The 22,038-nt window shown below is 44.9% G+C and overlaps 2 protein-coding genes across 4 annotated transcripts in view; both read right to left on the bottom strand.

Moving 5' to 3' along the window:
• The window catches only part of agfg1b (ArfGAP with FG repeats 1b), a 28,570-nt gene extending 23,373 nt beyond the window's left edge, over nt 1-5,197 (bottom strand). Inside the window, exons 1-3 of one of the 2 annotated variants that reach the window (XM_037531169.1) lie at nt 4,847-5,197; nt 1,902-1,995; nt 762-877 (exon numbers count right to left, since the gene is read on the bottom strand). In XM_037531169.1, coding sequence (XP_037387066.1) covers nt 762-877; nt 1,902-1,995; nt 4,847-5,007 — 371 coding nt within the window. In that variant the 5' untranslated portion in view covers nt 5,008-5,197. The remainder of the gene's footprint in view (nt 1-761; nt 878-1,901; nt 1,996-4,846) is intronic. The other variant, XM_037531168.1, reaches the window with a different exon arrangement.
• Nucleotides 5,198-8,305: 3,108 nt separating this feature from the next.
• On the bottom strand, nt 8,306-22,024 carry zgc:110269 (probable flap endonuclease 1 homolog). 2 transcript variants are annotated; one of them, XM_037531170.1, is made up of 11 exons: nt 21,840-22,024; nt 20,979-21,051; nt 18,065-18,167; nt 17,239-17,293; nt 15,360-15,421; nt 15,120-15,256; nt 14,389-14,449; nt 14,100-14,231; nt 11,682-11,827; nt 9,624-9,765; nt 8,306-8,660 (listed from the first exon to the last, which is right to left on the bottom strand). In XM_037531170.1, the coding sequence occupies exons 1-11, from the start codon at nt 21,919-21,921 to the stop codon at nt 8,610-8,612; spliced, it is 1,044 nt and encodes a 347-aa protein (XP_037387067.1). In that variant the 5' UTR covers nt 21,922-22,024; the 3' UTR covers nt 8,306-8,609. The 2 variants fall into 2 exon arrangements, with proteins under 2 accessions (XP_037387067.1, XP_037387068.1); XM_037531171.1 differs by lacking the exon at nt 14,100-14,231.
• Between the last annotated feature and the right edge of the window lie 14 nt (nt 22,025-22,038).

Here is a 22,038-nt window from a genome sequence, read left to right as displayed (position 1 = left end):
AAAATCAAAGTGACTATTCTCAATACGGCCTTCATGAGACGCATCTAGTACTGAATAAAGTTAATAAGTTTCTGAATATAAATTCCCAACACATTCCATTACATCCCGATCCTGTCTCGATATCAGCTCAGGTCCAGCTCCAGACCGTCAGCTTGCACTTGGAGCATCTGATATTAATTATTCACTATAAAGCGCTCACAATCATCAGGAGCTTGCCAGGCTAGACACAGGCTAGCACCATCAGCAAGCGGCTGCCAAAGGTTCGCCGACACCAACACCACTGATACTGTACGACGTAAGCTGAATGCAGCTGCAAAGCTCATGAACAAAAGGCTCAAGCTGGCAGTGAAGCAGCCTTTTTCGTACAGCAGGAGTATATAAATCGCATTTATCCGAACACGAGGGTCTATTCAACAGGAACAAGAGGGAAAACTGGAAGCGTGAGCTCCTCGAATGCGGAACGAGATAGATGACTATCAAAACTATGAAACCTACTTTACTTACAGCTGTACAGAAGAGCTTTTCTGACGGGGAACCAAACCCACTCCTCTCCACTGCAGCACTACTCGATCAGAGATCTTGGTCAAGCCAAACAACAAAAGCGACCAGACTTTCTGCCCATAGACAGACGTCCGGCCTGTGAAACTAACTTGGGCTAAACCCAGTTTAATCAGCAGCGGAAGGTGAAGGAGACGAAAGTGCTGTGTAAATGCAAAGTCTAAACCAGCTGCAGCTCTAAAAGAGAGAAAAGTTCTCCTCACCATCTCTTCTTCTCATATTTCTCCTGGAGGAACTCCTTCACTTTCTGAGGCTCGCGGAAGTCCGGAACGGCGGAGCTCCGGTCATCATACAGCCCGAGCCAGATGTGTTTACACACCTGTATACAGAAAATAGAGCATGAGAGAGAGAGAGAGAGAGAGAGAGAGAGAGAGAGAGAGAGAGAGAGAGAGAGAGAGAGAGAGAGAGAGAGAGAGAGACTACGTAGAGAGTCAGTTAGTTAAAAAAAGCCATTTTACAGAAACTTCTTCACTCTGAAATCTGATCTCCAGATAAAACAGCATGATGCAGACATCCTAACTAAACCTCCTGAATCCTGTCCTAACTTTAGGATGAACCCCAGCAGGGTCCTGACTTCTGTTTAAGGTCCGTTTCTCTGGTTCTGAGGCGGCTGATCAGGCAGCGTAGTTCACTACCAGCATAATGAGCTCCATTTATTCCTACTGTAAAACGTGGCTTTCACTGGGAGACGTTTTTCTCTTCTAACTCTGCGTTTAAACATCTCAGACGCTGCCGACTCAAACTCAATACATCATGAAATCCTAGCGTTAGGAAACAACACTTGAGGAAATGATGGAAACGACCCTTCAGGAAACTGTGTGGAAGCTTCACATCAGGAAAAAATGAAAACGATCCATTAGGAATGGATTCTTAATTCGGTGCCCCATGAAATCCTACAGGCTTTAGGAAAGAGCCACATGTGAAGACGTCTCAAATTAGAAATGAAGACATCAGAATCAGCGTTTATCTGTTCACACACACACACACACACACACACACACACACACACACACACACGATGGAAAAAATCTGATTTGGGCCGCTTTTACCCGCAGCGTGAACAAAGCCAACGTCAGAGTCGGACTTTGAGGACAGAACCTTTGTTTTCTAGATAAAAGAGAAACCCAGGCAGCTTACACGAAACACACCTGACACAATGTTAAAGACGTGTCACAGAATAAGAAAAATATCATAACCTCATGACTCCACCAGGATAAAATGGGTCAGCATGTTATAGGATATCAACACAATCTAGTAAAATCCATGGTAACACTCCAAACCGAGAGCAGCTGAACCTCCACCTTCATACTGATGAGCTCTGCACCCCTAACAGCGCACGCTACCTCATTGCTGTGCTTCTGTAAGAACTCGATCTCCTGCTGCGTGAAGGTGGTCATGGAGATGGACTTCACTCTGTGCGGCGGGTTGAGCCCTCGCCTGCAACACAAACAACAAGGTAAGGTCGTCAAATGAAAGACCAGCCAGGACGAAACCACGGCTGCAAATAAAAGAGCATCACTTCATTAACGGCTACTGGCGCCGCTCTGTAGGCGACCCTGCCCGTCTGCAGGGACAGCAGAGGAGGGGAAAGTTCAGCTCCTCACTGCTGGGCTTTAGTTACATTTAGGGATCAGACGCCTTCAAAGAGGGGGCAGTTATTTATTATCACCCTGTTCTTCAGTGGTCAGGACCCCCATGGACCCTCACAGAGCAGGTACTGTTTGGGTGGTGGGTCATTCTCAGCACTGCAGTGACACTGACGTGGTGGTGGTGTGTTAGTGTGTGTTGTGCTGGTACGAGTGGATCAGACACAGCAGTGCTGCTGGAGTTTTTAAAAACCTCAGTGTCGCTGCTGGACTGAGAACAGTCCACCAACCAAAAATATCCAGCCAGCAGCGTCCTGTGGGCGGCGTCCTGTGGGCGGCGTCCTGTGGGCGGCGTCCTGTGGGCGGCGTCCTGTGGGCGGCGTCCTGTGGGCGGCGTCCTGTGACCACTGATGAAGGACTAGAGGATGACCAACACAAACTGTGCAGCAGCAGATGAGCTGTCGTCTCTGACTTTACATCTACAAGGTGGACCGACAAGGAAGGAGTGTCTAATAGAGTGGACAGTGAGTGGACACAGTGTTTAAAAACTCCAGCAGCGCTGCTGTGTCTGATCCACTCGCACCAGCACAACACACACTAACACACCACCACCACGTCAGTGTTACGTCAGTGCTGAGAATGACCCACCACCCAAACAGTACCTGCTCTGTGAGGGTCCATGGGGGTCCTGACCACTGAAGAACAGGGTAACAGAGTATCAGAGAAACAGATGGACTACAGTCTGTAACTGTAGAACTACAGAGTGCAGCTATACGGTCAGTGGAGCTGATAAAGTGGACAATGAGCGCAGAAACAGGGAGGTGGTCAGAATGTCCTGCATGACCGGTGTATGTAAAACCATATACAGCACACTGCTCATCAGTTTACGAACCACTCCACCATGCAAAGAACATTCAAGCGTGAAATGGTTCTATATGAAACTCTTGGTTCTAAACATCACTGTTCCCTTCAGCCTTAAGGTTCTCTCTCTTTTATTGTGTGTGTTTATTACAACTGCCCTGCGATGGACTGGCGACCTGTCCAGGGTGTATCCTGCCTTTCGCCCAATGACAGCTGAGATAGGCTCCAGCACCCCCCACCACCCAGAAGGAGAAGCAGCTCAGAAGGTGTGTGTGTGTGTGTGTGTGTGTGTGTGTGTGTGTGTGTTTAATAGTAGCTTGAAGGCAAAACCCGCAGCATTTCTAGATCAGCTTGTTTGTATTTTATTAAAACCGAAATGTTCCCTTAAAAAATGCGTCGTTTCTCTTTAACAGGCTCGTTAATCTCAGCCAGAGTCAGAGTTTAAGCAGACCTGCTGCGGTACAGTAAACAGGTGTATCACATACCTGCAGATAAACTTTACTGCTCTGTAAACTGGGCAGAGTTTACCATGTCGACCTACCAGGGTGACCTCATGAAGAACCAGGCGTCGCCATGACTACAACACAGATATAGACACTTTATTTACCATCCAGAACCACCAGAGAACCTACACGAGTCTTCTGAGCTTATATGGAATGTTGAGGATGGAAAACAGTGGAAAATCTGGAATAATGAGTTTTCTTTGGGGACTATTTTGCCACACAGCGCCCTGCATGTCTCCCTCCACCATGAATGGAGTTGAAGTTCTCTAAACTCTCATAAAACAGCGTCTCAGTCATCAGGCAGTGAATTCAGAACCAGTTCATGTAGGAACTTTTTGTAGGAGCTTTTAGAGGGACGTCTGGTTCCCATCACCACCACTGTGAGGAGCTTTTAGAGGGACGTCTGGTTCCCATCACCACCACTGTGAACGGCTCTGACCACAGGTGACTCGGACTGGTTTCTTAAATCAGATCTTCTGAGATGACTGTCCACTCTGTTATTTACAGGTGATCAGGTTGGATTTGTGTGTCCAGACATCACCAGCATGGGTTGCAGTGGTAACGATGTAAGCGCCAGTAAATAGTAACGTACAGACCGTCTGAATACAGTCTGATACAGACTGTCCAGAAAAAAAAAAACATCTGATCTGACTGACCACCAAAAGTCAATCTGGATACAATCTGGAAAAGCCAAAAGTCGGATCTGATGTGGTTCTGTGCCGTCTAGACCATCAAAAGTCAATCTGGATATCCCATAAATGCGATGTGGGTCTGAACCGGGCCTTAAAGGCACAGAATCAAAAACTGCCTGTTTATTTCTAAGCCAGGTTGGAAAGTCCAGTACACAGACATCACAAGTGGACAATAAGAGACAGAAGAAGTCGCTCCTGGCTCTGGAGACCCTCCACAGCTCTAGGAAAGGGTTACAGAACCCTGGTCATCACTGATCAGTGATTAGACGTGGACATTGGTGGTGTTGATGTTGGAAGACCCCACGCCAGCTCAGCCCAAAGGTCCTGGATGGAGCTCCATCACTGCTCCAGTGCTGGGGGGCTTTATACCCCTCTGGCCCCTCTCTACACTCTGCGCCTTAAATCTTGCCTGGACACTTTCAGACACGCACTGCCTGGTTAAACATCCCGCACGAGCGGCCCTGAAACAGCAACTCGCTCGAATTATCCGTTCCACCTTAAATGCTGTCTGCGCCAGAATGTAACCGCTGCAGCATTTAAGGTGGAACGGAAAATTGGAGCGAGCAGGCAGATTCAGCTCCGCCCTGCGCACACGCACGCACGCACACACACACACACACACACACTCTCCGGCCCTTCTACTCACAGTATGCCCGAGCAGGTGGTGCAGACGAACGAGCCCACCGTCATGTTGGCGTAGGTGGGTCCCCTCTGCGCGCAGTCGAAGCAGCTCCTGTTGGGCGGCAGCGCCAGCATCTCCCGCAGGAGCTTCAGGTGCTGCTCCTCCTGCCGCCGCTTCGCAGCCATGGCTCGGCTCCGGGAGGGGGTTCAGGGGGCTCGGGAGGGGGCAGGAGGGCAGCTCAGGCTTCGACAGCCCCAGCACAGGAGGGCAGCGCGGGGGCAGAAGGGCTGGAGCCGCCAGACACGGCCATAAACACGCTCTGCTTCTGGGAAAGACACACACACACACACACACACACGGGCCTTTATGGAGCTGCTGGTGCTGCGCCTCTAGCGGACCGGAGAGGAACAACCGGGAATCTGCCAGGAATGAATGACTCGGGCCCTGGATGACCACCACGACCACCGCAGTTAAAGGACGACTCCGCCGAGTTTTTCTAAGGAGCCCCAAAGTGTGGCCTCAGATTAATACACTGAGGCAAAATATACTATATTGAGCCCACATATTACTATATTGAGGCCACAAATTACTCTATTACCATATTAAAGCCACAAATTACTATATTGAGGCCACAAATTACTTTATTGTGGCCATAAATTACTACATTGAGGTCACAAATTACTATATTGACTTTATGAATTGCTATAATGAAGCCACAAATTACTATATTGAGGCCACAAACTATTATATTGAAGCCACAAATTACTTTAGTGTGGCCACAAATTACTACACTGAAGTTACAAATTACTTCTTACTTATTATCACAACTTAAATTGTGGCCTTGAGATATTAATTCATGTCATCTTAGGGTCTCCATATTTTTCATAATTCAGTGGTTGAGATAAACAAGATGAGGTGTAAACGGAGAGATTCAGAGGGTTTGGTGGGAAATAGTTCAGATCTCTTTACAGTGGTGCTGATGGGAACCAGGCGTCGCCATGACGACAACACAGATATAGACACTTTATTTACCATCCAGAACCACCAACCCAGTATCTCCAAAATGGCTTTAAATGACTTTAAAGGAGAGAGTACTAAAAGAGTAATTCTGGCTCTGATGTCCTGTTATCATTTTTATAACCAGACTGGCTTCATGAACTCATTTCAGGTGAAAGTCCTCCAGCGTCTCTCTTGGTAAACCAGTCTTTTAATAGAACGTCATTAATTAGTGACGCTGACGTCTATTAAAATGATCAGAAGCACAAAACACTGAAGGTAAACAGTTTCCATCAGGGAGAACCGAGTGGCTCTGAAATCACTTTTTACACACAAGCAAAGTTTCAGTTTCAGATTTATTTACAACTTAGTTCCAAGTTTAAGTTGAATAAAAACTGGCTTTAAACTCAGGATCACAGATGAGCTCCTTTACTATGTTGATCTGTAGGCGTCTGTTCATAAACATAAACCAGCCCAAACTCATTTACTATAAAATGAAATGGTGTTTGTAGAAATTCAGAAAAAAGCCGCGAGCAAATCTCAGGCAGCAAACCGACTGACTACATTTGTGGGTAAGAAGTAACTCAGAGGTCTCCTCTTGATCTCAGGTTCTTCTCCTGGACACGGTTCAGAGCGAGACTCAAGCCGTTTTCTCCTGTTTCTGAAATTCGGCTCCTGAGAAACAAATAAAACTCAGACTTTCTCACTTTGATCAAAATGCTGTCCCACATGTGGATTAACTCTTCATTGTCTGACTCGTCTCAGTCCAGTCTGCGTGGGTAACGTCTCCATAAGAAAAGGGAGAGATCTCATCGTTCTCTTATAGAGCTCTGTTCTAGATCACAGAACCCTCTCAGTGCAGAAGGAGAACTCACGCTTTTCTCATTCACCACCAGAGCGTCTCACAGTGAGATGCTGGTGTTGGCCTCCTCTTTTCTCCTAACAGGGCTTTAGGAGAGACAATTCAGAGACCAGTGATCCTTCATTGACATAATACTGAGATCAGCTTTATTTCTCTGAGACCAACGTGGCCTCTTTAAACTCCATGGGACCACCGGTGGCTCCAAACCGCACTCGGTCATGTTCTCCATAACGTTCATATTCCATGAGCTCTGTTCAGAAGCTGGGCATCGTGTGAGGCTGTAGCTCTTCTCTCCAGTCTAATAGACGGTGACGTGACATCCCATGACACCCATTCTTAATCCATAGGGTTTAATATGATGTCGGTCCACCCTTTGCAGCTATAACAGCTTCACCTCTTCTGGGAAGCCTTTCCACAAGGGTTAGGAGTGTTCATGGGAATTTTTGACCGTTCTTCCAGAAGCACATTTGTGAGGTCAGAAAGGGTTCTCTGCATGGTGAAATGGCTCTTCATATTGATGGAGAATGCGTTGTCGATGGTTCTGTATAAAGCCTTTTTGAAAACGAGGTTCTCCGACTGTAACAAGCTTGTATCAAAACAATAGCAGAACCCTTTTTGGTGCTTTTCAAAAAGGTTCTATACAGAACCATCGACAACTCATTCTCCACTAACATGAAGAACCATTTCACCATGCAGAGAACCTTTTAATCGTGCAACAGGGTTCCTTGCGGATCTATATAGAACCATTTTCTTTGCTAAAGAACCCTCGTAGAACCATTGTTTTTTTTTAAAGTGTACAGTGGTGCTTGTGAACCCTTTAGAATTTGTTTTATTTCTGCATAAATTTGACCTAAAACTTCATCCGGTTTTCACGCAAGTCTAGATAAAGAGACCCAAATCAAACAAGGGAGACACAAATATTAGACTTTGTCACAGGAAAATGATCCAGTGTTGAAAACCTGGTGACGTTTCAGGTCAAATTTAAGCAGAACTATAGAAAATAAAATCTAAAGGGTGCACAAACTCTCAAGCGTCCCTGTACGTCTGTTGTAAACGTGCCTGTTTGCTTCCCACAGCGGCTCCCCTCTTGTTAACCACCTGTGTCTAGTTAACCCTCTTGTTAACCACCTGTGTCTTGTTAACCCTCTTGTTAACCACCTGTGTCTTGTTAACCCTCTTGTTAACCACCTGTGTCTTGTTAACCCTCTTGTTAACCACCTGTGTCTTGTTAACCCTCTTGTTAACCACCTGTGTCTAGTTAACCCTCTTGTTAACCACCTGTGTCTTGTTAACCCTCTTGTTAACCACCTGTGTCTTGTTAACCCTCTTGTTAACCACCTGTGTCTTGTTAACCCTCTTGTTAACCACCTGTGTCTTGTTACCTGTTCCTGTATTTAAGCCCTGTATTTTCCCCCGTATTTAGTCTGTTTTCCTTTTTGTTATGTCTTTGACCCTGGACTGTCTAGACCCTGATTATCAATTTGCCCCTAATAAATCTTGCTCCCCCTCGCATATGTGTCTGCCTCATCATCGCTCCCCAGAGTTACAATAACATTCAAGTCATTTTCATTGCATCGCATAAATAAATAAACATAATAAACAGCAAATCACACACAGTACAATGATTTAAGATCAAAAATAGTTTTTTAAGAATGAGTTTTCAGACACATGATTCAAAATAAACAAAGTAAACAACTTCAGCTTCAAGTCTTTAGCATGATAAAGGCCTTAATAAAAATGTTTTTTGGCATTAATGAAGCAGCATGTTGCAGCCACTTTGACACAATAACGTAATCTCTCAGTAGAATCTAATATAAATAAAAACCCTGTCATAATCATTTCCATTAGCATGAACTGCGACAGCTGCTTCTGTTGACCGTCTGATCCATTACTGAGGTAATGCTCGGTCAGCTGCAGTAGGGGGCAGAGTTATTTAGCCTTCGCTCGCTTTCTCAAGGTGGACCCGACAGCATCTGCAGACTGAACACAGCAAGACAATTTCAATTCCCAATGACGCAGCGAGGATAAACTTTACAATAAAAACTCTAAAAAGCTTGTGCCCTTATTTTTATCCTGAGGTCCACGTATGACGCGTGTTTGGTTTTATGTACCAAAAACAGTCCTAATTCACTTTTACATGCACTTGTCCCAACTTCTCTTCAACCTCTAGAATTAAAAGGCTGTTTTTGTACCTTTACAACCAATATATATAAACAACCTACTGATATGGGTGGAGCAAAACAGCTGTAGGCTGAATGGGTGGGGCTAAACAACTGTAGGCTGAAAGGGTGGGGCTAAACAGCTGTAGGTTGAATGGGTGGGTCTAAACTTCTGTTGGTTGAATGGGTGGGTCTAAACTTCTGTAGGCTGAATGGGAGGGGCTAAACTGCTGTAGGTTGAATGGGTGGGGCTAAACTGCTGAAGCCTGAATGGGTGGAGCTAAACTGCTGTAGGTTGAATGGGAGGGGCTAAACTGCTGAAGCCTGAATGGGTGGGGCTAAACTGCTGTAGGTCGAATGGGAGGGGCTAAACTGCTGAAATCTGAATGAGTGGGGCTAAACTGCTGAAGCCTGAATGGCGGGGCTAAACTGCTGTGGCCTGAATGGGTGGAGCTAAACTGCTGAAGCCTGAATGGCGGGGCTAAACTGCTGTAGGTCGAATGGGAGGGGCTAAACTGCTGAAGCCCGAATGGCGGGGATAAACTGCTGTGGCCTGAATGGGTGGAGCAAAATTGCTGTGGCCTGAATGGGCGGGGCTAAATTGTTGTAGGCTGAAGTGTGGCATGTAAATGTGTTTGTAGTTTTGTAATCAGTATCATGACGATTCAAATCAGGCTGTTTTTGTGGCTTAGTTTCCACATACACACTGTATTCACTGGGAAGTGAACAGTATGTTTTAAAACGTAAACAACTTTTACATACTACGTTCATTTTTATTTTTTACCTGTCTTTTCCTTGTGACTCGAAAGAATTCATCCAGTCGTGACTGTCTGGTTGTCCCTGCTTTCTCCTCATCCTCCCTTTGTTTCCTCCGCTTAGTGAGAGTCTGACGAAACTTCTCCATCCGCCCTCGAACCCTCTCCTCCCTGAAAGAGGAAACCATTAGACATTTCCACTTCAAATTAACTAGGCCTCCTGGTTTTTATTTGCCTTTCTTGCTTGCTGTCATTAACTAGCTTTAATATGTTTTGAAAACTACGTTGTTTGATATTAGTTATTTGGGTTACTATAACTATACCTGTAATCAAATAATCAAGAAAATTATTACATGACGGTAGCGTATGTGCAGTGAAACAGTAGAAGTCATATATACACTGTGTCAGAATGACATTATAAATCATTACAGAGCACTTTTTAAAAGAAACGGTAGAAGCCGTATCGCCCCCTACGCTTCCTGTAGTGTATTACAGTCTGTCAGAGCGACTGTGTGGATCATATGAACATTATAGAGCTTTTTAAATGAAACAGTAGAAGCCGTATCGCCCCCTACGCTTCCTGTAGTGTATTACAGTCTGTCAGAGCGACTGTGTGGATCATATGAACATTATAGAGCTTTTTAAATGAAACAGTAGAAGCCGTATCGCCCCCTACGCTTCCTGTAGTGTGTTACAGTCTGTCAGAGCGACTGTGTGGATCATATGAACATTATAGAGCTTTTTAAATGAAACAGTAGAAGCCGTATCGCCCCCTACGCTTCCTGTAGCGTATTACAGTCTGTCAGAGCGACTGTGTGGATCATATGAACATTATAGAGCTTTTTAAATGAAACAGTAGAAGCCGTATCGCCCCCTACGCTTCCTGTAGTGTATTACAGTCTGTCAGAGCGACTGTGTGGATCATATGAACATTATAGAGCTTTTTAAATGAAACAGTAGAAGCCGTATCGCCCCCTACGCTTCCTGTAGTGTATTACAGTCTGTCAGAGCGACTGTGTGGATCATATGAACATTATAGAGCTTTTTAAATGAAACAGTAGAAGCCGTATCGCCCCCTACGCTTCCTGTAGTGTATTACAGTCTGTCAGAGCGACTGTATGGATCATATGAACGTTATAGAGCTTTTTAAATGAAGCGGTAGAAGCCGTATCGCCCCCTACGCTTCCTGTAGTGTATTACAGTCTGTCAGAGCGACTGTGTGGATCATATGAACATTATAGAGCTTTTTAAATGAAACAGTAGAAGCCGTATCGCCCCCTACGCTTCCTGTAGTGTATTACAGTCTGTCAGAGCGACTGTGTGGATCATATGAACATTATAAAGCTTTTTAAATGAAACAGTAGAAGCCGTATCGCCCCCTACGCTTCCTGTAGTGTATTACAGTCTGTCAGAGCGACTGTGTGGATCATATGAACATTATAGAGCTTTTTAAATGAAACAGTAGAAGCCGTATCGCCCCCTACGCTTCCTGTAGTGTATTACAGTCTGTCAGAGCGACTGTGTGGATCATATGAACGTTATAGAGCTTTTTAAATGAAACAGTAGAAGCCGTATCGCCCCCTACGCTTCCTGTAGTGTATTACAGTCTGTCAGAGCAACTGTGTGGATCATATGAACATTATAGAGCTTTTTAAATGAAACAGTAGAAGCCGTATCGCCCCCCTACGCTTCCTGTAGTGTATTACAGTCTGTCAGAGCGACTGTGTGGATCATATGAACATTATAGAGCTTTTTAAATGAAACAGTAGAAGCCGTATCGCCCCCTACGCTTCCTGTAGTGTATTACAGTCTGTCAGAGCGACTGTGTGGATCATATGAACATTATAGAGCTTTTTAAATGAAACAGTAGAAGCCGTATCGCCCCCTACGCTTCCTGTAGTGTATTACAGTCTGTCAGAGCGACTGTGTGGATCATATGAACATTATAGAGCTTTTTAAATGAAACAGTAGAAGCCGTATCGCCCCCTACGCTTCCTGTAGTGTATTACAGTCTGTCACATTTTAAATAAATGTTCATTTAAATTTAATTAAAATGCAGATTCAGGTGAGTTAGAACAAATACATACTTCACGTGTTTCTCCACACACAGGAACTTCACCAGTCCCTCCTCGTCCGGGTCAGTCCAGTTCAGCTTTGGAGGCTCAGTCTGAGGCACCTCCAAAAACAGCCTGCGGGCAGCTTTGAACTGCCAGTGTGGAGGAACAGGGTGTGTCTGGAAAAGAGAGCATGGTTTTAGGCCAAAACAGTATTTAAGGAGCCAACATTCTCCACTTTACTCGTAATTTATTTTGTTCTCTGATGTTCTCTCTATGCGGATTTATGCGGTTCCATCCTCCCTTTATCCTAGGGCAGTCGTGGGCTGGAGGTTAGGAAACTGGTTCGATCCCCTTGGCTGACAGTCCATGACTGAAGTGCCCTTGAGCAAGACACCTAACCCCCAACTGCTCCCCGGGCGCTGTGGATAGGGCTGCCCACTGCTCCGGGCAAGTGTGCTCACTGCCCTCTAGTGTGTGTGTTCACTAGGGTGCATGTATGTGGGTGTTTCACTGCACGGATGGGTTAAATGCGGAGGTCTGATTTCAGTGTGAAACACAGTGACAAGTGGTTGTTAATTCTAATTCCATAGAATTAAACAGGCTGTTTTTGTTACTGAGCCTTTCAGAATAATGTATGTAAATGGACCCTGTTCTGATTGTCTGTCCTGTCTTGTGCCTCATTTAAAAAGCATTCCGGACTGAAACACTCGGTGCTGGAATCTCAGGGTGGATGGTCAGAGCTGAACTGCTGTAGCGTGAGTGGGCAGGGCTAATCGACTGCAGGCTAAATAGATGGAATAGATTAATATATGTAAATGCGTTTTTAAAAACAGTAGAAACAGGCTGTTTTGGCAGGTGTCACGATTGGCCCCTCCCAGTCCTGTCCATGTGCGTTTGTTTTGGTTTAGCCCCCTCGTTTCACCCCTCCTTCGCCTCTGATTGTCTCCACCTGTTTTCCACCTGTCCCTCGTTTTCCATGTGTATTTAAACCCTGTGTTTGCCCCTTCTGGTTGCTGGACTTTGTGCTGGACTTTGTGCTGGACTTTGTGCTGGACTTTGTGCTGGACTTTGTTGTTGTTGTTATGTTATGTCTGTTTATCATTCTATCCCTATTGGCTCTATGACCCTGGACCGCTTTGACCATGACCCTGGATTTGCCCTTAATAAATCTCGCTTATCTCAGCACGTGCGTCCACCTCCTCGCTGACCCGTCACAGTAGGTCATCGTCCATCGTCCAAACGGGACACTGAAACCTTTACAGTGCTTACATACTACAACAAACGCACCATCAAACTCTACAACTCCTCCCTCAGTGTGTGACACTGTGGTTCATCTGTGCAAAACTCAATACCAAGCTGTACTGTTCATGTGTAATAATAATAATAATAAAATAATAATAATAATAATTAATTAATTATTATATAAATTAATAAAAGTAATAATTAAAAAAAAAACGTGTGCAATAACTAAGAGGTGCAACATTTTGAACTGCTTTGTAAATCATGTTTCATTTTTATTATCACTGCCACTTTACTGTATTTGTAAGAATTTAAATGTTTACATATTGCAAATTTCTCTGCAACTGTAATAACTGCAATTTCCCTCTGGGATCAATAAAGTCTTCTGATTCTGATTCAAACTCTTATTTCAAAATGGGGAAAATTTGGTTTTCTTTTATATGGCCCTTCAAAGCAAGTCTTCAAAGCTAAGGAAAAGGCAAAAACATGCTGTTCCTTTTAACTACTTCACTTTTTACCTAGGAGCTACTCGATGTAATGTAAATGTATACATTCCTGGCTCTTTTAAGACCGTTACACACCAGAATGCATATCAAAACAACCCAAAGCCAGCTGCTCTGTCATCTCGGTTGCTGTTAAGCCAGCAGAGGCGACCGTGACTGAATTTTTGTTATGGGCTTAAGTTTGCAATAAATGAACAGGGGATGAATAAAATGATGTTCCATTGTCGCCGTCTAAAAATGCTGTTGGGTGCGCAAGACTGTCACATTAATGAATTACATTCTGTGTGTAGGGGCGGGGCGGGGCGGGGCGGGGCGGTGTGTCGGTTTCCTCCCACGGTTGAAAGACATGCAGTCTGGCCACTTGGACATGCTGAATTGCCCCTGGGTGTGAGTGAATGTGTCTGTCTGCCCTGTGATGGACTGGTGATCTGTCCAGGGTGTCCAGGGTGTATCCTGCCTTCCGCCCGATGACAGCTGGGATGGGCTACGGCACCCCCCTGCAACCCTGAGGGAGAAGAGGCTTAGAAGATGTATGTGTGTGTGTGTGTGTGTGTGTGTGTCCTGTCTTGGCAATGCCATTTATTCAGCTGGTGCTATTTGGGAGGGTTGGTGATACTGGTGGGCGGAGTTTGTGAATGGATTATTATTTCTAGAGTTAGTCTAGAACACTTTAAGGTTGCGCAACACAACAGTCTAAGTCAGATACCTTTCTGTTGACGTTCTGCATCACGTGCTCTATGGTGCGGTGCTGCTGGATCAGCTTCAGCGCCCGGCTCGGGCCCAGACCCGTTATTTTATCACAGTAATCACAGCCCAGTAAAATACACAGGTCAACAAACTGAAACACAAACCGTTTCATTAGGAAACATTTCTACCAAGTTACTCAGCCACACTTACACAGGATTTTCCTACACTGAAATAAACTCAACACTGTCAGCGTCGCTGGACTGAAAGTGGCTGAAACTCAACGGTAACGGGAACGGAAATGGTTTTACCTCTTCCTGTGTGAGCTGTAGAGCTTCCAGTAGCTTTGGCAAGGAGTACTCAGTGACCTCACTGCAAAATTGAGAATCAGAGAATTTATTAAAATCACATTAATGTCAGTTCAGGCTTCACATAGTACTGCATTCCCAGACTGAATGGACTGAGAGAGAAAAACACTTCCAGAAGCCTCAACGGCTACATTTACTCTCAGCTGTTCAGTCAGTGATTCCCTCTTTCCCCTCATTCCAGCTTCCGTTCTTTACAGGAGACTCGCTTTCAGCTCCTCAGAGAACCTGCAGACACGCCTCCAAAGCTCAGTCTGAGAAGCTGGTTGATTTCCTGAACTGATCAAACCCATTCAGTGGTGCTGAGGTCTGGACTGTGGGGCGGTCAGGCCATCGTCCAGCTTCTTTGTTTGGTGTGTCCGTCTCCTTTTCTCAGTGAGGTTCTTCTTGATCAGCTACACCTCCTTTCAGACCCACAGCGCTGAGTGGTCTCCTCACAGTGGAAGGATGGACAGAAACACCTGTGGATGTTTTCAGATCTGAAGAAGCTTGATCTTCTCCTCTCTCTCAGAGATCAAAGCTTTCAGTGCTGTTTATCTGATGGGGGCAGTTCTGGGGTCGACCAGCTCTTCCAGGTGGTTGTTAGGAGCCACGTTTTCTCTGTAGCTTTGAATCAGTTTTTGAGCTCCAGGGTTTCCCCTCTGTATAGAGTAACTATTGTCCTGCTTGCTCCTCACCTGTCTCTCTTTGCGTTGAGCTGGCGAAGCAGGACAGTCCCTCCAAATGCCAGTGTGTCCATGTCCTCTGAGGCCACAGCATCGACTACTCCGCTTCTAACCAGGTGTGCACACAGCGCCTCCCCGTCTCCAGGAGCCTGGCAGGAGGAGCAGTGTGAAAGGCTATGAGCCCTTCAGTCAGAGTGAGAGAGCTTGATCAATCATGAGAAATTTTAATTGAATTAATCAAGGTGTAATTACCATGACACGGGGCACACCCATGAGCTCCAGGAGACGGAGGAATTCCTGAGTTTTGGTGGACACTGGAGGAAAGAGTGAAAATGAAACTTATTTCAACCCTTAGAAGTTTTCACCAGCAAAGACTAAATTATTATATACAATTTTTATGATTTTTCTTTCTAACTTCTAAGGCACAAGTGGAGAAAATGTGTAAAAAGTGTAGTTTCTAAACTTTTTAATCCACATGTAGGTTTGTAGGTAGAAGAGAACACACACATACACACACACACACACACACACTGTTTAGTGCAACAAGCTGTGCCAAGATCAAAATTTCTCAATTTTACATGTTAAAAACATTTCGAAATGGTAAAATTTTACATTTTTGAAGGTCTCAACAACAAATGATTAAACAAATAGTGTCACGATTGGCCCCTCCCTGTCCTGTCCATGTGCTTCTTTGTTTTGTTTTTTAGGTCGGCCCCTTGTTTTGTGGCTCCGCACCTGATTGTGTCCCACCTGTGTCCTGTTATCCCTCGTTATCCCAGTTTGTATTTAAGCCCTGTCTTTTCCTGAGTTTCTTGTTGGTCAGCCTAATAATCTGCCTAATACCTCAATCAGAATAGAATATGTCCATGTATACAATCGGAATAGTCTAGTTTGAATACAGCCTCTATCCGATTTATCGAGGTGGATAATCCTGTAAATAATCCATTAAATAGAAGAATAATATCCGTGTAAACGCCTGTATCCGATTACATTCCCTATCGGAAAGTTTCAGTCCGTTCTGCATGAGCGCCGCGTCACAGTGAGAGTTTATACCGTTCGACACGGCGGAGCAGAAACTGGTCTGCAGAGGAGACGAAGTTCATGCTCTGATCTTTAAAAGACGGCGGTGGGACGGACGTCCAGCTTATGTGTCTCAGAGCACGACGTCTTCCTCTCGGCCTTCGTTAATAAGGACGTGTGAAGGACGTTTTCCTGAGTCTGACGTCATTTTAAAGCAGTTAAAAACACAATCACTGCTCACTGCTGCTCATTTGTAACTCAGTCATTTTGGGTAAAATCATTTGTTAGCGTATTTTGTGTTGAGGTAACTTTATTCAAGCGTTTTGCGTTCACTGTTTTTATTTAAGTTGACGTTACAGGCGGGTAGACAGAGCTGGGTTTACATTCAAATGATCTGGACGTCTGACGCTTTTCATGTAACTTCTGACAACTTTTGACAGTTTGTTAAGACTTCCCAGCTTTACTGGATGGAAGCTCGGCCAATGCAACACTGAGTAAAACTTGCATCATTCCTATTGGCTCTTGGTGGCATATTGGGCGTGTCTTTCCACCTTGTTTAATCTACCATCTGTCGTTCTCCCCAGCCCACCTTCCCTTGGGCTGTAGGTCTGACTGTAGATCAGTGCTGAGTAGGCGGAGTTGCCATGACCCCACCTGCTCTGGACACTTCAGACCACCACTGCATTCTGGGCTGAACTGTCAGCACTGGGCGAGATGGTCCAGCTGTTTAAGTCATTCTTGTCAAAAATATTCTGCCATTCGGTCTAAATTTGTTATAATTAAAGCCGAGTTTAGCTTTTAATGAAAGAAGCTGAGTTAGCTGAACTTGAGTGGGTGGGTGGAGGCAGTAAATATAAGCTGGAATTATTTCATTGTACTGAGTTAATACCGTTATTATGTAAGTCCAAAATACTCAATCGTTTTCAGACCAAAGGAGTGATTTACTCATTTTACTTAAGTGTGTAAAACAGTGGACTAAAGCGTTGTTCGTACTCAGTTCAGGGAATCCCTCACGGTCAAATGATTGGAGGAACCCAAGCTTAAACGGTTTAACGCCATCGGTTTCCTTAAACCGTTTAAGTTCATCAAACTCAGTCGCTTTTACAGGTACCTGTGTTGGAGCGATGTGAGCTGTTCCAGCCTGCAGTCTGGGCTCTTTTCTCCAGCTGATGGGACAAAACAGTGAAATATCTCATATCCTCACTTGTATTTTGCCCTGATGTTTATGTCAGATGTCTGTGAGGTTTTATGTAGAATTCATTGTTTCCTGACACTTTCCATCCTCGATTACAATTAAACAGGATACTTTTGTTACTGTACCTTTAAGACTGATATGTAAATGAGCTGCGTCCGGATTGGCTGTCTTGCGTTGTGCCTCGTTAAAAAGCAGTTACATTCTTACTCCTCAGGCATCAGATCTGCTGCTCCATTTAAGGTGGAACGGGAAAATTTGAACGAGAATCTGGAGAATCTCTGACTTCAGCTTCACATCACTGAAGAATTAGGGGGGGGTGATAATAAATAACTGCCCCCCTCTTTGAAGGCGTCTGATCCCTAAATGTAACTAAAGCCCAGCAGTGAGGAGCTGAACTTTCCCCTCCTCTGCTGTCCCTGCAGACGGGCAGGGTCGCCTACAGAGCGGCGCTAGTAGCTGTTAATGAAGTGATGCTCTTTTATTAGAGGGTCTCATTTCAGAGGGAAGATCTCAACCACTGCCCTGTAGCTCAGGAACAAGGGGCAACACTCGAAAACAAGAGGTAGGGGTAAAAAGAAGAAATGGGCCCAAGTTTTTGAGGCTATTTATCTACCATCTCCTGAATTGTGAGGAAGGGATAAACTTCAAAAAAGCACCTCAATTTTATTTTTCAGTGTCACATGGTTTACAACTCAGTCTATGGACTAACAAACTTTAATCTGATTAAAAATAGGATTCTCACCACAGCACTCTTCTGACTGGGAGGCTTCCCATCGAACACAAAGACCGGCTTGATGTCGTGCTCCAGGAACGTGAGGGTGCGGAAGAACAGGCCGAGGAGAGGGCTGCGGGACAATGGGAGTTATTATGCCTCAAGCACAAACATACTATTACTACCCAGCCGTGATGTTACTGGGGATAACTCCCTCCTCGAGTGCTCTACTGCTTTAATACAGCAGTTAAATAAATACAGTAAGAAATGAATAAACTGGCCGTGAACGCGGCTTTAATATGTTTTAATGTTCAGTTCCTTCCTCCTAATTAGAGCTCCTTAACGAGCAGCTCGTCAGAGTAACGAGCTCCGCCCACTCGCTGCTCAGCCGGCAGTTCGTTCTCCAGCTCCTTACACTAAATTCCCAAACTGTCGTCTCCACTGAGCAGCTTTTCAGTCGGCAGCTGTGACAGAAGATCAGCTGAACAACCTGGAATCAGCCAGAAATGAACCCAACACCATTCGCCAAACGTGTCTGATCTTCAGAGTCGGACCAAATCAGACTGAGCCGTAAAACTGAGCCAATATCAGGTTCAGCTCAGTTTGGTCAGTTTGTCCAGATCAGTATTGATGTTGTTTTGTTCCAGCCGGTCTGTAAAGCTTCTTACAGCCCGTTTAGTTTGGCGAATGGTGTTGGGTTCATTTCTGGCTGATTCCAGGTTGTTCAGCTGCTCTTCTGTCACAGCTGCCGACTGAAAAGCTGCTCAGTGGAGACGACAGTTTGGGAATTTAGCGTCGTCTCGTCTTCAGAGTCGGACCAAATCGGCCGTCGGTCAGATGTGGTCTTAACAGTGTCCGTTTTCTGTTTGTGGCAAAGTGAGAAGTAAAAACGTTCAGATGGCTCGAGCGTCTCCTACAGCTGTCAGAGTCGTTGCTTAGCAACAGCATCTCAGTGGAGTGATTCAATGTTTGTGATAAACCTGTGATGTTCTGGTGAAATAACAGCACCGTTAGAACGTCTCTCAACCAATCAGCTCGCACGGCCGGAACTCACTGTTGTATCAATAATTATATTACACTGTTATTAATTATCTTATATACACATTTGAAAAGATGCTTCTCCAAGAGTTCTTTAGTAAAGAAAATGGTTTGTGATTAAAGGTTCTTTAGCATCCTTCAGACTGCTAGAGAACGTGTTGTAGATGATTCTATTCTAGAACCTTTTAACAAACTTGACATCGTAACAGTAAAGGAACTTTTTGGGTTCTATATAGAACCATCTACAGCACATTCTCCATCCATCTGAAGAACGCTTATATGATGTAAAGAACGCTTTAATCACGCAAAGGGTAGGAGGACGTTAGCCAGACTAGCATCCATGCCGGGGAACAGCTCCCACCCTCTGCATGAGACTCGGACAGCACTGGGCAGATCCTTCAGTCACCGGCTGCTTCACCCCAAGTGTGTGAAGGGGGCCATCGCAGGTCCTTCCTGCTGCTGTTAGACTGTACAACCAGCTCTGCTCCCAGTAGAACCTGCCCACCCCCCACTGGACCCCACACACCTACAGAACACACTGGGATCTTCTCACCTTTTCCTGTGTGCAGTATAATCAACACTCCATGTGCAATGGAGGCAGTCGTGGGCTGGAGGTCAGGGATCTGGCCCTGTGACCGGAAGGTCGCCGGTTCGATCCCCAGAGCTGACAGTCCATGACTGAGGTGTCCTTGAGCAAGACACCTAACCCCCAACTGCTCCCCGGGCGCCGTGGATAGGACTAATAAGGGTCACTTAATGTGTAAAGATTTGTTTCTTTCTATTCATCATTTTTATAGTGTTCACTCCTCACCATCCCATGGGTAACACAAACCAGTACCTCATGTGCAATATTCCATGTGAATTTCTTTCTTGTAAATATCTTAGCTTTTTATTTATTTATTATTGTTTATTTTGCTATTTGTTTTGTGAAGAATAGAGTTTATGTTTGTTTTTTTATACGTATATATATATAAATAAAAGTATACACTCACCAGTGTATACTTTTCAGTGGCTTGTTAACATAAATATCTAATCAGCCAATCACACGGCAGCAACTCACTGCATTTAGGAGTGTAGAGGTGGTCAAGACGACTTGCTGAAGTGCAGACCGAGCATCAGAACGGGGAAGAAAGGGGATTTAAGGGGCTTTGAACGTGGCGTGGTTGTTGGTGCCAGACGGGCTGGTCTGAGTATTTCAGAAGCTGCTGATCTGCTGGGATTTTCACACACAACCATCTCTAGGGTTTACAGAGAACGGTCCGAAAAAGAGGAAATATCCAGTGAGCGGTCAGTTGTGTGGACGAAAATGCCTTGTTGATGTGAGAGGTCAGAGGAGAATGGGCAGACTGGTTCCAGATGATAGAAAGGCAACAGGAACTCAAATAACCAACCAGAATCTCTGAGGAACGTTTCCAACACCTTGTTGAAAGTCTGACAAGAAGAATTAAAGCAGTTCTGAAGGTAAAAGGGGGTCCAGCCTTTAACAAGGTGTACCTAATAAAGTAGCTGGTGTGTGTGTGTGTGTGTGTGTATATATATATATATATATACAACTTTGCTTTACTTGGTTGTTAATTCTCTTCTTTTTCTTGAGTGTCTTGCTGCTGTAACACTGAGAATTTCCCCACTGTGGAAGGATTATGTTATCTTATCTGAGTGTTCATGGTTTCTATATAGAACCATTTTCTTTACTAAAGAACCCTTGAAGAACCATCTATTTATTATCAGTATAGTTTAGGGATCCTACATGGGCCTAAAACGTTCAGAGTCTGAGTCAATTTTGTCTACTATGAAGCATTTTACATCAAACCACTCTGAATGACTTTATCACCTCAATGACTGAATTACACAGTAATTGTGAAAACTGGTGGAATTCCCCTTTAAGCCCTTTCAGTCTGTATCTGACCTGAGATGCAGACTGGGCACAGCTGAACGAAACTGGTTCACAACGATGGAGGTATCCAGTGCGATCACTTTTCCTAGAAAACAAACACCAAGATACAGAGATGAACAAAAATCTGCAGCATTTGTTTGTCAGATGTACACAAAGCACGCTTTCCATCTGTTTAACATCAGAATAAGGTCAAACCAGAGTAACATGAAGCTGGAACTCCACATAAGTAAACACTTAAGAAGTAAACAGAGTCAGAGCCGTTCAGTGGTGGTGATGGGAACCAGACGTCCCTCTAAAAGCTCCTACAGAAAGTTCCTACATGAGCTGGTTCTGAATTCACTGCCTGATGACTGAGACGCTGTTTTATGAGAGTTTAGAGAACTTCAACTCCATTCATGGTGGAGGGAGACATGCAGGGCGCTGTGCGGCAAAATAGTCCCCAAAGAAAACTCATTATTCCAGATTTTCCACTGTTTTCCATCCTCAACATTCCATATAAGCTCAGAAGACTCGTGTAGGTTCTCTGGTGGTTCTGGATGGTAAATAAAGTGTCTGTATCTGTGTTGTCGTCATGGAGACGCCTGGTTCCCATCACCACCACTGTAAAGACCGTCTGTTTACATCTCAGTCTTTGGGTTTTGGGAGGATTTTGACGGGTGGAATTCCCCTTTAACTGCAGCAGACGCACTCAAACCCTTTATAAAATGTATTCCCCGCTTTTGTCAACCTTAAAAACGATCATCCAGGCACGAACTCGTCCAAATCACCAGGCTAGTCCAGCGGCGGCTGCTATCATTGTTATTGTTGACAAGCGGCACTCAGGCTAAGCTAAGCTAAGCTAAGCTAAGCTATCGCCCTTTAAACAGGTCTTACCGCTGTAATGTCCGATCTCTCTATACGACACCGAGCCCGGGGCGTCGCCACGAATTAAATCTGTCAATTTAGTGATTCCCATTCTGCACCATTAGCTTTAAAACCCTTTAAACGGCTGGACCCGAAGCGGCTGTGGGCGCGGCCTCGCTTTCGCCCGGTTGCCGTGGCAACCCCGTACCCAGAACGCGTTGCGAAAGTG

This window comes from Pygocentrus nattereri, chromosome 19, assembly GCF_015220715.1.
Source record: "Pygocentrus nattereri isolate fPygNat1 chromosome 19, fPygNat1.pri, whole genome shotgun sequence".
Lineage (NCBI taxonomy): Eukaryota > Metazoa > Chordata > Actinopteri > Characiformes > Serrasalmidae > Pygocentrus > Pygocentrus nattereri.
This window is presented reverse-complemented; position numbering and strand designations above follow the sequence as displayed.